Source organism: Pimephales promelas, chromosome 23, assembly GCF_988280905.1.
Source record: "Pimephales promelas chromosome 23, fPimPro1.hap1.1, whole genome shotgun sequence".
In the NCBI taxonomy this organism is placed as follows: Eukaryota; Metazoa; Chordata; class Actinopteri; order Cypriniformes; family Leuciscidae; genus Pimephales; species Pimephales promelas.
The window spans coordinates 25,194,641-25,207,239 of NC_142791.1; the positions used below are offsets into that span (position 1 = coordinate 25,194,641).

General features: G+C 37.6%; 1 protein-coding gene and 1 long non-coding RNA gene across 3 annotated transcripts in view; one reads left to right on the forward strand and one right to left on the reverse strand.

Moving 5' to 3' along the window:
- Window positions 1–12,599, forward strand: part of cntnap3 (contactin associated protein family member 3) — a 172,046-nt gene that overhangs the window by 114,203 nt on the left and 45,244 nt on the right. For both annotated transcript variants that reach the window (XM_089126433.1, XM_089126432.1), the window contains exon 11: window positions 11,139–11,245. In XM_089126433.1, coding sequence (XP_088982559.1) covers window positions 11,139–11,245 — 107 coding nt within the window. The remainder of the gene's footprint in view (window positions 1–11,138; window positions 11,246–12,599) is intronic.
- LOC148969471 (uncharacterized) overlaps window positions 1–12,599 on the reverse strand; it is a 364,565-nt gene that overhangs the window by 96,283 nt on the left and 255,683 nt on the right. The gene's annotated exons all lie outside the window — the stretch shown is intronic.

Consider the following 12,599-nt stretch of genomic DNA (forward strand, 5'->3'; position numbering starts at 1 on the left):
TCTGTTGGGGGACCAACAAAATAAAGTGTTAGCAGATATTAACCTGACAGTCTACTAATACTATAATGAGTTAGTTGACATGTAGCGGCAAAGTTAATTATAGTTAGTTGAATGTCTAAAGTGGACTATCAAAATAAAGTGTTACCCTACTATTTTTTTAATACTTCCCAGAGAACTACTGAAAAAGTTTATTAACAATCTAACTACTTTTAACTAAAAGAAATTCTTATTAACGAATTAGTAAGTAATAGCTCACAGATGAAAGTGTTACTATGGGAATTACTAATTATTTGGATCCGTATTATAAAGTGAAGATCGTTGGAACTAACTAGTAATGACTCAAGTGTTACTACACGATCTAGTCATGATTTGTGCAACCGTTTGAGATTTTTGGTGAACTTTAGTATACTTTTAGAAAATGTCTTTAGTAACACTTGAGTCATTACTAGTTAGTTCCAATGATCTTCACTTTATAATATGAATCCAAATAATTAGTAATTCCCACAGAAGTATCTGTAGTAACACTTTCATCTGTGAGCTATTACTTACTAATTCGTTAATATGAGTTTCTTTTAGTTAATAGTAGTTAATAGATTATTAATAAACTTTTTCAGTAGTTATCTGGGAAGTACTATTTAAAAAATAGAAGTTATTGATTACTTAATAGTGAACTACCACTTTCGTCTGTGCGCTATTACTTACTAGTTCATTAATCAGAGTTTCTTGTTAGTTAATAATAGTTACTAGATTGTTAATATTGTGTTACTCATTGGTTCTTGTGTAGTTATTCATTAACGAAGGAACCGTATCATAAAGTGTTACCCTCAGTTTTATTAATTTTTAAATAATTTTAATCAGTTTTGGGGGTTTCAGCATCCTGAATTTTCTGTTTCGACCCAGTGTTTACATTTCGGGGAATCACTAATTATTGTCACGGCGCTCAGAACTGATCCACAGGGTGGGAAATTGCATGCGCTAATTATTTTGGGTTTGTTCATTGCAATTTTTAGCATTAACCATATTACCAACTTTTCAAACGTTGCATGTTTGCATTTGCGCATCTCACCTCGCTCTTCGCTGTTAGCGGCTGATGAGGTTGACTTAAGTTTGCGTCGTTGGCCTGGTTTCTGTCCGTCCTAATTTCCTCCGGATGACCTCTGACCCCCCCGGCTGAAAGGGGCGAGTCTGTGTCCTTCCAGCTCTTGTCAGGTTCCCCCTGCGGCCCCGAGATGCATCAGATAAGCTGTGTGGAGATGCACTGCACACCTGCTGCTCTTGTCTTTCAGGATGGGACTTCAGCTCCGCGGGCCGGCGTTTGGTGTCGCCTCTTTGTGATTAGGGTCACGACGAGCGACCTTTGGCTGCCGGAGTGTTGGTGAGGGATGGGAAGGGCAGCGCGGGGCACGTGTGTTTCGATGCCGTCAAGCTGCTACTCAGGGCTGGTGTCATTTTGTTCTGTTCGTCTCGCTGCCCTCACACACACATTCTGCTTGAATAGATTTATTTTCCATTGTGTCCCACAGCAGAGGCAGTTTTTGTGTTTGATCTGGGTTTGTTTGCGAGGCGAGCGCTGCATTGAAATTCCTCATATATCCTTCGCCACAAAACATGGAGAATCCTTTCAAGCTGTTTCGTAGATAATTTCAAATATTTTTGTATATTACATGTATTTTTTTTACCACCTGTGGTGAAAATCCCGTTTTTAATGTTGTTTATATATCTGAGTCAGAGGATTTTCTCCTTAAAACTGCAGTGAATCAAAGACTGAAAGCGCCTGTGTCCTACCGTCACCGACATATAACCATGCGGGCTTTTCTCCACTGCCTTTCTATGATGTTCAAAGCTAAGGATGCTGATTTTCAGCAGGCTGCTGTTTGATGGGGAACAGGATAGCAACACATTATTAGCTGTTTGATAACGTAGTCAAGCCAAAGGCTAATCATATATTAATTACTGTCATGTGTAAAACGCATCAGCATTCTGATACATGAACCTGTATAATTCGCTCTTTCTCTTCTTCTTCTGAATTATTTTCTTGTTCAAATATGGCAGATGGATAGTTCACTTTGAAATTAATTTTTGATGTTTTATCTTACCTCAAGGGCATCCAAGATGTAGGTGTCTTTGTTTCCGCAGTAGTTCCAATTTTGATATTTTTAGATCAAACTGTTCGTGTCTGTCAGTCATATAATGGAGGTCTATGGTCACCACCTCAAAGAGCATGCACAGAGAAGTCCAAATTAAACAGAAGGCCTAAGACACGAAACGAGCGGTTTGTGTGAGAAAATGAACAGTAATTATATCGTTTTTACCTCTTGTAACCGCAGCCACGTCCAAGTGATTTGAAGGCCGCGGGCGCTTCGGTCGGCACAAGTGCCGGAAGTGATCTCTCGCGCAGTTGCGAAAAAAAATTCACCGTTGTCTGTTGATGTATCGAAATCGTCTTCCATTGCGATTTCCTGTGTATCTAAATACGTTTAGATCTTCACAGTGAAAGGTAACACTTCAGAAATCTCTGTGTAAACAATGAGTGACGTACACGCGCGAGAGATCACTTCCGCGGACAAAAGCGCCCACGCCACGAGGTAAAACAATATAAATACTGTTCGTTTTCTCACTCAAACCGCTTGTTTCGTGTCTTAGGCCATCAATGCGTACTTACATTTGCGAGTCATTAAATCATGTTTAATTTGGACTTCTCTGTGCATGCTCTTTGAGGTGGTGACCATAGACCTGCATTATATGATTAACAGACAAAAACGGTTTGACCTAAAAATATCAAAATTGAAACTACTGCGGAAACAAAGACACCTACATCTTGGATGCCCTTGAGGTAAGATAAATTATATCAAAAATTAATTTCAAAGTGAATTATCCCTTTAAACTGTGGCTGTGAGTGAGTGGAGGCGGAGGCTAATTTGCATATTCATTGACCATCGGATGACTATATCACGGAGACTGTTTATCATGGTGATGTCTAGCCTACAGAGGCTTCACACAGCTTCTTTGAAGTCGTGAAAAGGTTATCGTGTCAAAAGAAACCGAAATATTTTTCGTATCATCCTTTTAAAGTTCACGTCACTGGTATTTCCCATAAATGTGCGTCAGCAGCAGCGCTGGTCGGCATCCCACATCATGAGGAAGCTGCGGGGAAATAAAATTATTTAGCCTAGAGTCGCGCATTTGAATCAATGCCATATTAGTCTCTAATAAGTGAAGCATCAGCTTCAGCGTTAACCATGTGACGCATTGCTGTTCGAAAAGTGGAACAATAATTAACATCTTGTTTCATTACATCTCTTTTAATGAATCAGCTTTTTTGAACGTGTTCGTTGAATGAACGGTTTAATGACTCGCTCAAAGTCCGTTGTCTTAACGATATGCGCGCTGAGTGAAAGTCTTTCAATGCGCATACAGACACTGTTTAATTTCGGTTACATTGGTTACTGAAAATATCCTCGTTTTTGTCCACATCGTAAACTTTATTTATATAGCAACAAATACCAACGCATTCTCTTTCCTTTAACGTCATATAGAACGCTATATGACAAAACGGCGCTATACTACGCACATGGCACCCGTTATCGTTAATATAACACGCGCTGTGAGGGCTAAGTTTAGGTGTGGGGTAGGGTGTGCGTGTCATATTCACACTAAAGGATCTATAACGTATTGGGTTCGCGTGTTATATTAACGATAAACGGTGCCATGTGCGTAGTATAGCGATCTATATGACGTTAAAGGATGAAGAACGGGCTGCAAATACATATAAATTAAATAAATAAATGGCGGTAACACTGTATATCACGCTATTGAGCCACTCAACATTACCGGAAAGGAAATTCCATAACCGAGACAGCCCTAGTTTTAGATAGGAAAAATATCGAAACTCTGTGGTCATTTTTTTTGTTTTTTTTGAGAAATGCTAATGGTCTTGTGCACTTCAATGATGTATGCTAAGCTATGCTAAAAGTGGTACCGCCAGAACCGGAGATCGGCTGAATTAGGGTGACCACCCATCCCGCGTAGCGCGTGCTCGCACAGCGTTTGAAGCCCAATTCATGCGTCCCGCAAATTGAGACCGCGTCACGCATAATCAATGCTTGCTCAAAAAAAAGTCGGTCACTCTTTATCCTCGAGACGCAGGCAGCCAAACGTTGTGCCTGAACACGTTCACGTTCATGAACTCGTTCATATTTTGGGTGAACTGAACGTATTGTTTAACTGCCTGTCCTGATGAACGTGTTCATTCTGGTGTCTCTGAACGCACGCTCTCTCAGTTTAACTTCATTCAATGGGGTGCCAGATTTCTATAGAGCCTTCCAGGCGAACACCCTGCTAAAACTCACCGTAAACAGGGCTCAATATGTAGCGAAAGAAAAAAACCCAATCTGGCAACACAAGCCACCAGTGTCGCACCGCGGCCGCCATCGACAAAGGCGTCGTATGATAATTTAAACGGATTTTATAACGAGGTCGGTGAAGATGGGAAAAATCGTACATTTCTGTGCAAACTTGAACTTAACTAGTTCATTTTAAAATGTGTGAACTGAACTTTGAACTAGTTCATGTAGAAAGTGAACTTCATCAAGACTGGTTGCCACTCCCACGTGACCTGCTGACTAGGTTGATGTCAACTTTTTCATTGTTGTCATGACAGCGCAGCTTCTCATTCCGTGAACCTCTGGAGTTGTGAGTTTAGACTTTTTTTCGACTTTTTTTAAACTGTTCCTGTGGTGTTGAGCAACTGCTGTATAATTCCTGTTAATCCTATAATTTTATACTTTTATTGATTTAAAGTGAAATAATTGTAATAAAAAAATAAATAAAATTAAATAGCTAAAGTAAATCGTAAGTGGAAGTGCTGTCAATTCATTGAATGTTCAAAATATTCATCTTTATTTAGAAAACAAATACACATTGGTTGGCCTATTCATGAGCATATATCAGCAATTACAGATGTTTAGGGAATAGGGCATTATTAATGCATGTGCTAAGGTATGTGCTTTTTTTTAACAATTATTCATGTACAAACAGTAAGGCAGTAGTAACAATTCTAGATAGGGGTAAAACACTATCAGAGTCTGCCCGTGGGGTGGGGGCACCGCCTCGCCAAGCAGTGTCCCACATTGTCCCTCAGAAACATACCCCTTGTCCCCCCTTGGGCTTATTAGCAGGTGGTCACCCTAGGCTGAATGGATTCAAAAACGGTAAAACTTTTTAACTGGGGGAGTTGCAAAGAAAGTGTAGTATCCCTATAAATGTTAATAATATTTCAGAATAGTTTTTTTTGTTTTTGCTGAATTTATTTTTTCAAATAAATGCAGCCTTGGTGAGCAGAAGAGACTTTCAGAAACTCACAAACTTCAAAACTCTTAGAAAAAGGTGATGTGATGAAGGTCAAAAAAATGCGCTGTGATATTTACAGTCTTTATTTATGAACCCTGAGATGCTTTACATCGGTCTTGTTTATTGTCAGTCTCTGAGGATTATCTCATCAGAGATAACGCAACTGTTTGGCAAGTCGTGGTGGCGTTTATCCTTTCTGCTTGAATCTCGGCCATCTCAGTGTGTGGCAGTCAGTGAAGTCTGATCCTCACAGACCAAAGGAGAACAGAGGAGTCCGGCTGTGTGAATTCGACCGCCGTGGTTCTGTTGTGTCCCCGCGATGTGCCTGAGAAGCTCTGATGGGACCCCAGCCAACAAAGAGACGTGCCTCTCAGTATGCTGTCGGCGCATGTGAGCCAAAAAGTGTGGTTTCATTTTTTTTTTCTCTTGGTTTGAAGTGTCCATTTTAAACGGAATGAAAGACAAACTCGATCCTGTTCTGATTGTAAAGCCACAAAGCGTGAAACCGGAGCGGAGAGTGTATCTGTCCCGGGCACCTAAAGCAGAACAAAAAGTGTTTGAACGGATCCTCTTAGGCCGTCATTGTGGCCACAAATGGAAATCTGGTGAAAGATGTCGTCGGTGAAGTTAGCTTGCAAAATAATCCGATGGCATTCCCGAGAGAGATGAGAGAGGCAGGGAATTGTTTTTCGGCTCAGGCAAGGACATTTCTTCTGACTAGAAAGGATTTGCTTAACAAAGAGAAGCTGGAAGGTGTTTGTGGTCGAAGAGGCTGCTTTGAGTCACTTGGTTAACCTTACTTTGCTCTTAGCGAAAGTTTGTAGCTTCTAAATCAAGGCACCGTGGCATAAATGATTATTAGTGGCGTTTGCAAAGTCAATCTTGAGGTTAATGGTGTGATGAAACCTCTAACACAAAGCATTAAAGTTCAGTGTGTGTGTCGTCCTGCGGCGTTCGAGCTCCACTCATGAATGATTCCTCAAATCAGGTGTGCTGTTACTTTACTGAGTGATCAGACGAGTTTGCCAAAGTTTCCTGCGCCAAAACCATACAGTTGCAGTCACAAGTTTCCGCGCGCCCTGCAGAACATGTTAATAATTAAAGCTTAACATTCGTTTCATTAATAGAGTTTCACAGGAACTATGCAGTTTTATAATCCCTCTTTGTTTAAATTATTAACGATTTGCTGATTCTGCAAGGTACGTTCTGAAGTGTGATTTAGTTTTTCAGACCCATTTTTCCTGTTTTCTCTGAATTAAACAGACTGTTTGTGCTTCTATATTTGACTTTATTTAAATGAAGTCAAAGAGATTGATAATTATAATAATGAAGTATACTTGATTGTGATTATGATTGGTCAACATCAGGGTGTTTCACGAGTTATGTAAACAGGCATTCATGTTATCCAAGTCTACTGAAGTCATATGAAGAAAATATGAATGAGAGAAACAGACTCAAATTTAAGTCATTATTTGCTTAAAAAATGTTTTTAATATTGATTTGCATACTTCAAAACGTGGTAGAAGACTGTTAGTAGACTATAGCAGACTGTTAGTAGGCTGTAGAAGACTGTTAGTAGACTGTTAGTAGACTATAGCAGACTGTTAGTAGGCTGTAGAAGACTGTTAGCAGACTGTTAGTAGATTGTAGCAGACTGTTAGTAGACTGTTAGCAGGCTGTAAAAACTGTTAGTAGACTGTGGCAGACTGTTAGTAGACTGTTAGTAGACTGTTAGCAGGCTGTAAAAACTGTTAGCAGACTGTTAGTAGACTGTTAGTAAACTGTTGTTAGACTGTTAGTAGACTATAGCAGACTGTCAGTAGACTGTTAGTAGGCCGTTAGACTGTTAGTAGATTGTAGCTGACTGTTAGTAGGCTGTAGTAGACTGTTAGTAGACTGTAAAAGACTGTTAACAGACTGTTAGTAGATTGTACCAGACTGTTAGTAGATTGTTAGTAGACTGTTAGTAGATTGTACCAGACTGTTAGTAGACTGTAGGCGACTGTTAGTAGACTGTTAGAAGGCTGTGGAAAACTGTTAGCAGACTGTTAGTAGATTGTACCAGACTGTTAGTAGACTGTTAGCAGACTGTTAGTAGACTGTTAGTAGACTGTTAGCAGACTGTTAGTAGACTGTTAGCAGACTGTTAGTAGACTGTTAGTAGACTGTTAGCAGACGGTTAGTAGACTGTTAGTAGATTGTACCAGACTGTTAGTAGAATGTTAGACTGTTAGTAGACTGTTAAACTGTTAGTAGACTGTTAAACTGTTAGTAGACTGTTAGACTGTTGGTAGATTGTAGCAGACTGTTAGTAGATTGTTAGACTGTTAGTAGACTGTTAGTAGACTGTTAAACTTTTAGTAGACTGTTAGACTGTTGGTAGATTGTTAGACTGTTAGTAGACTGTAGCAGACTGTTAGTAGACTGTTAGTAGATTTTAGCAGACTGTTAGTAGACTGTTAGTAGATTGTAGCAGACTGTTAGTAGACTGTTAGTAGATTGTAGCAGACTGTTAGTAGACTGTTAGTAGACGGTAGTAGATTGTACCAGACTGTTAGTAGGCTGTAGGCGACTGTTAGTAGACTGTTAGAAGGCTGTGGAAAACTGTTAGCAGACTGTTAGCAGACTGTTAGTAGACTGTAGCAGACTGTTAGTAGATTGTAGCAGACTGTTAGTAGACTGTAGCAGACTGTTAGTAGACTGTTAGTAGATTGTAGCAGACTGTTAGTAGACTGTTAGTAGACGGTAGTAGATTGTACCAGACTGTTAGAAGGCTCTAGGCGACTGTTAGTAGACTGTTAGAAGGCTGTGGAAAACTGTTAGCAGACTGTTAGTAGACTGTTAGTAGATTGTACCAGACTGTTAGTAGACTGTTAGCAGACTGTTAGTAGACTGTTAGTAGACGGTTAGTAGACTGTTAGTAGATTGTACCAGACTGTTAGTAGAATGTTAGACTGTTAGTAGACTGTTAAACTGTTAGTAGACTGTTAGACTGTTAGTAGATTGTTAGACTGTTAGTAGACTGTTAAACTTTTAGTAGACTGTTAGACTGTTGGTAGATTGTTAGACTGTTAGTAGACTGTAGCAGACTGTTAGTAGACTGTTAGTAGATTGTAGCAGACTGTTAGTAGACTGTAGCAGACTGTTAGTAGACTGTTAGTAGATTGTAGCAGACTGTTAGTAGACTGTTAGTAGACGGTAGTAGATTGTACCAGACTGTTAGAAGGCTGTAGGCGACTGTTAGTAGACTGTTAGAAGGCTGTGGAAAACTGTTAGCAGACTGTTAGTAGACTGTTAGTAGATTGTACCAGACTGTTAGCAGACTGTTAGCAGACTGTTAGTAGACTGTTAGTAGACTGTTAGCAGACGGTTAGTAGACTGTTAGTAGATTGTACCAGACTGTTAGTAGAATGTTAGACTGTTAGTAGACTGTTAAACTGTTAGTAGACTGTTAAACTGTTAGTAGACTGTTAGACTGTTGGTAGATTGTAGCAGACTGTTAGTAGATTGTTAGACTGTTAGTGGACTGTTAGTAGACTGTTAAACTTTTAGTAGACTGTTAGACTGTTGGTAGATTGTTAGACTGTTAGTAGACTGTAGCAGACTGTTAGTAGACTGTTAGTAGACTGTAGCAGACTGTTAGTAGACTGTTAGTAGATTGTAGCAGACTGTTAGTAGACTGTAGCAGACTGTTAGTAGATTGTAGCAGACTGTTAGTAGACTGTTAGTAGACGGTAGTAGACTGTTAATAGACTGTTAGACTGTTAGTAGACTGTTTGACTCTTAGTAGATTGTTAGACTGTTAGTAGACTGTTAAACTGTTAGTAGACTGTTAGTAGATTGTAGCAGACTGTTAGTAGACTGTAGTAGACTGTTAATAGACTGTTAGACTGTTAGTAGACTGTTAGTAGATTGTAGCAGACTGTTAGTAGACTGTTAAGTTAAGGTTAGGTATTAGGGTTTAGGTTAGTAGAATAAGTTGATATGTAGAGTTACCTAGAGTTAGTAGAATGTCTAAATGTCTGTTTCCCTGCGATTTACATGCGACTGTCATTCTACATTTCTCGTTTATGTCACTTAAAGTGCACATGAATATGCATTTGAGCTCCAGATATGAATGATTCCTCAAACCAGGTGTGCTGTGACTTTACTAAGTGATTTTACATTTTTCCCCAGCATGCACTGCAGCTTGAAAAATGATGTGGCAACTATTATTGAAGAGTCATTGCTTTGCATTCATTGGCTTGATTTATACGACTGTTGTTGTCACTGTTATTTAGCTGTCTTGTGTTTCATACATTGACTGAATTACAATTGTTGATCATCACTGTGTTTGAGATTTGTGCGTTGAGGTATATGTGCATCTCATTGCAACTTTTGTGCACAATATTTTTGCCAGGGTAAAAGTTTGCCTCTAAATTTAAGAGGCATATAATGTTCAAATTATGTAATTAGCATTGAAAATCAAACATGAAGATGAAAAAAAAACAAGGACGGTTGCCCCTTGCTCTACTAAATACAAAACAATATTTAGTAGCCTTGACACTGTTACTCATTAGATGAACCAAAGTATTTAATTTGACTTTAATTGGAGCTAATTAGTTGAGTTGAATGTCATATGTTGCCTTACTTTTTCAAGTTAGCTCAACTTTGTACCCTAAATGTTGCAAACAGATTACTGCACTTTCTGTTCAAAGTAGGGTTGTAACGATACACTTGTCACGATTCAATACACTGTACTTACAATACTGTCACGATATTTTAAGCTACAATGTATTATTATAATTACTTTTTTTATTTTTAAAGTATTATAATTATTGTTATATTATGATCAGGACCTACAAATATTCCCCCATTGCATCATTATACATTATTTTCAACATTATATATTGTAATTTAATGCAGTAATATCACTGAAACTCCATAACCTTTCATTATTTTCCTCACGGAGTACGTTTGATTAGTATTGTATATAGAGTAGTATTGTTCATTCTTAGTTTATGTTAACTAAAGTAGTTAATTAATGAAACCTCACTGTAAAGTGTTAACCTGTGTACTGTCAACATTTCTTGTATATGTGTCTTGTGAAAGTGTCTATGAAAATGTCACCATGTGCTTTTCTATCTCTACACTCTCAGAAAAAAAGGTACAAAAGCTGTCACTGGGGCTGTACCGTTTCAAAAGGTACACTTTTGTACCCAAAGAACCTAAAATGTACATATTAACACCTAAAATGTTCATATTAGCACCTAAAATGTACATATAAGAACCTAAAATGTACATATTAAGACCTAAAATTGACATATTAGCTCCCGAAATGTACATATTAACACTTAAAATGTACATATTAGCACCTAAAATGTACATATTAACACCTAAAATGTACTTATTACCACCTAAAATGTACATATTAACACCTAAAATGTACTTATTAGCACCTAAAATGTACATAAGGACCTACAATGTACATATTAACACCTAAAATGTACTTATTAGCACCTAAAATGAACATATAAACACCTAAAATGGACATATTAGCACCTAAAATGGACAAAAGTTTACCTTTCGAAAAGGTACAGCCCCAGTGACAGCTTTTGTACCTTTTTTCTGAGAGTGTAGGATCAGATAGAGCCAACAGCAAGGTTTTCACTTCATGCGTAACTCTCTACAAAGGCTGTGTGTGTGTAATGCTGAATGATTGTGTTTCTCTATATCTGATTGTCCTTGAGATCAAACATCAAATATGATTTTTCATGTCCTATTTTTATTTTATTTTTTTCTTACACCAGATGCTCCCCGAGTCATTGTGAACATGGAGGGAGATGCTCTCAGTCATGGAGCACGTTTCACTGCAACTGTTCTGCCACGGGGTACAGCGGAGCGACCTGTCACAGCTGTGAGAACGCTTCTGAAACACACACTATATGAACCTTTCATTACACTGTTAAAGTCAAGGACAGATCACAAGTCGAATGCGGAGAGAAGAGTTTACCTCATCTGCCAAATCTGGCCTCCAAAACTGACATCTTCACCCTTTATTTAAAGTTAGTTAAAGGTTTAGTAAGCATATTGCGCAATAATAACGCAGTGAAAGATGACAAATTGTGCCGACATAATTTTTGGCCAGGCTTTCTTACAAAGAAATGATGAACACAAGAGAGTACACTTAATAACTGATTGTTGTAGTCAATAGCTGCGTTTCCATTACCCTTCAATTTGCGCAAATTGAAATTGCGAAATGAAAATACGCTCAATGGAAACACGTCAATTTCGCAAAAACTCCCGTTTATCGCAAAAAAGTTTTTACGCTCGCATGAGGAGGTTTTTCAGGCAATTCGAAAAAGGATTTTTTCGCAAAACTGCAATGGAAACGGATTTTGCGCATTTACAGTCACCTGACTTAGAAGACGGAGTGTGTTTTAGGTCCGTGTCCGCAAATAATAATAATAATTATCATCATTAGCCTATTATAACATTTATTAGGCTACATATGAAGAGTTCAGATGCAAAAGCCTCTAAATGCCATTTGAAATGTTCTTCTTTAATGATGATTTTTATCAAACTTGTATATATAAGTTCAGTAATTTCACTTAAATAACAATTAATAGGTAATTATCATTGCCATTTAATTGAAATTACTGAACATAAATATACAAGTTTGATAAAAATCATCATTAAAGAAGAACATTTCAAATGGCATTTAGAGGCTTTTGCATCTGAACTCTTCATATGTACACTGTAAAAAATATTGTTGGTTTAACTTAAAAAAGTAAGTAACCTGGTTGCCTTAAAATTTTAAGTTCATTGAACTGGAAAAAGTGAGTTAATGCAATGAAGGAGATTAATTTAACCATCACAAACTCAAAATGATATGTTTTCTGAACTAAATAAATTATTTAAGTTGATTTGACAAAAGAAAAAATGTTGTGATTACTACACTGTAAAAAAAAATATTGTTGGTTTAACTTAAAAAAGTAAGTAACCTGGGTTGCCTTAAAATTTTAAGTTGATTGAACTGGAAAAAGTGAGTTAATACAATGAAGTAGATTAATTTAACCATCAGAAACTCAAAATAATAAGTTATCTCAACTAAATAAATTATTATACATTTGATTTGACAAAAGAAAATATGTTGTGATAACTAATCTTGAAAATATTTTTTACAGTGTAGAAGACTACCTTTTTTTTTATCCAAAAAAGGAACAAAGCAATTCGTCACATCTCATTCATAGTACAGGTTGGACAATAAT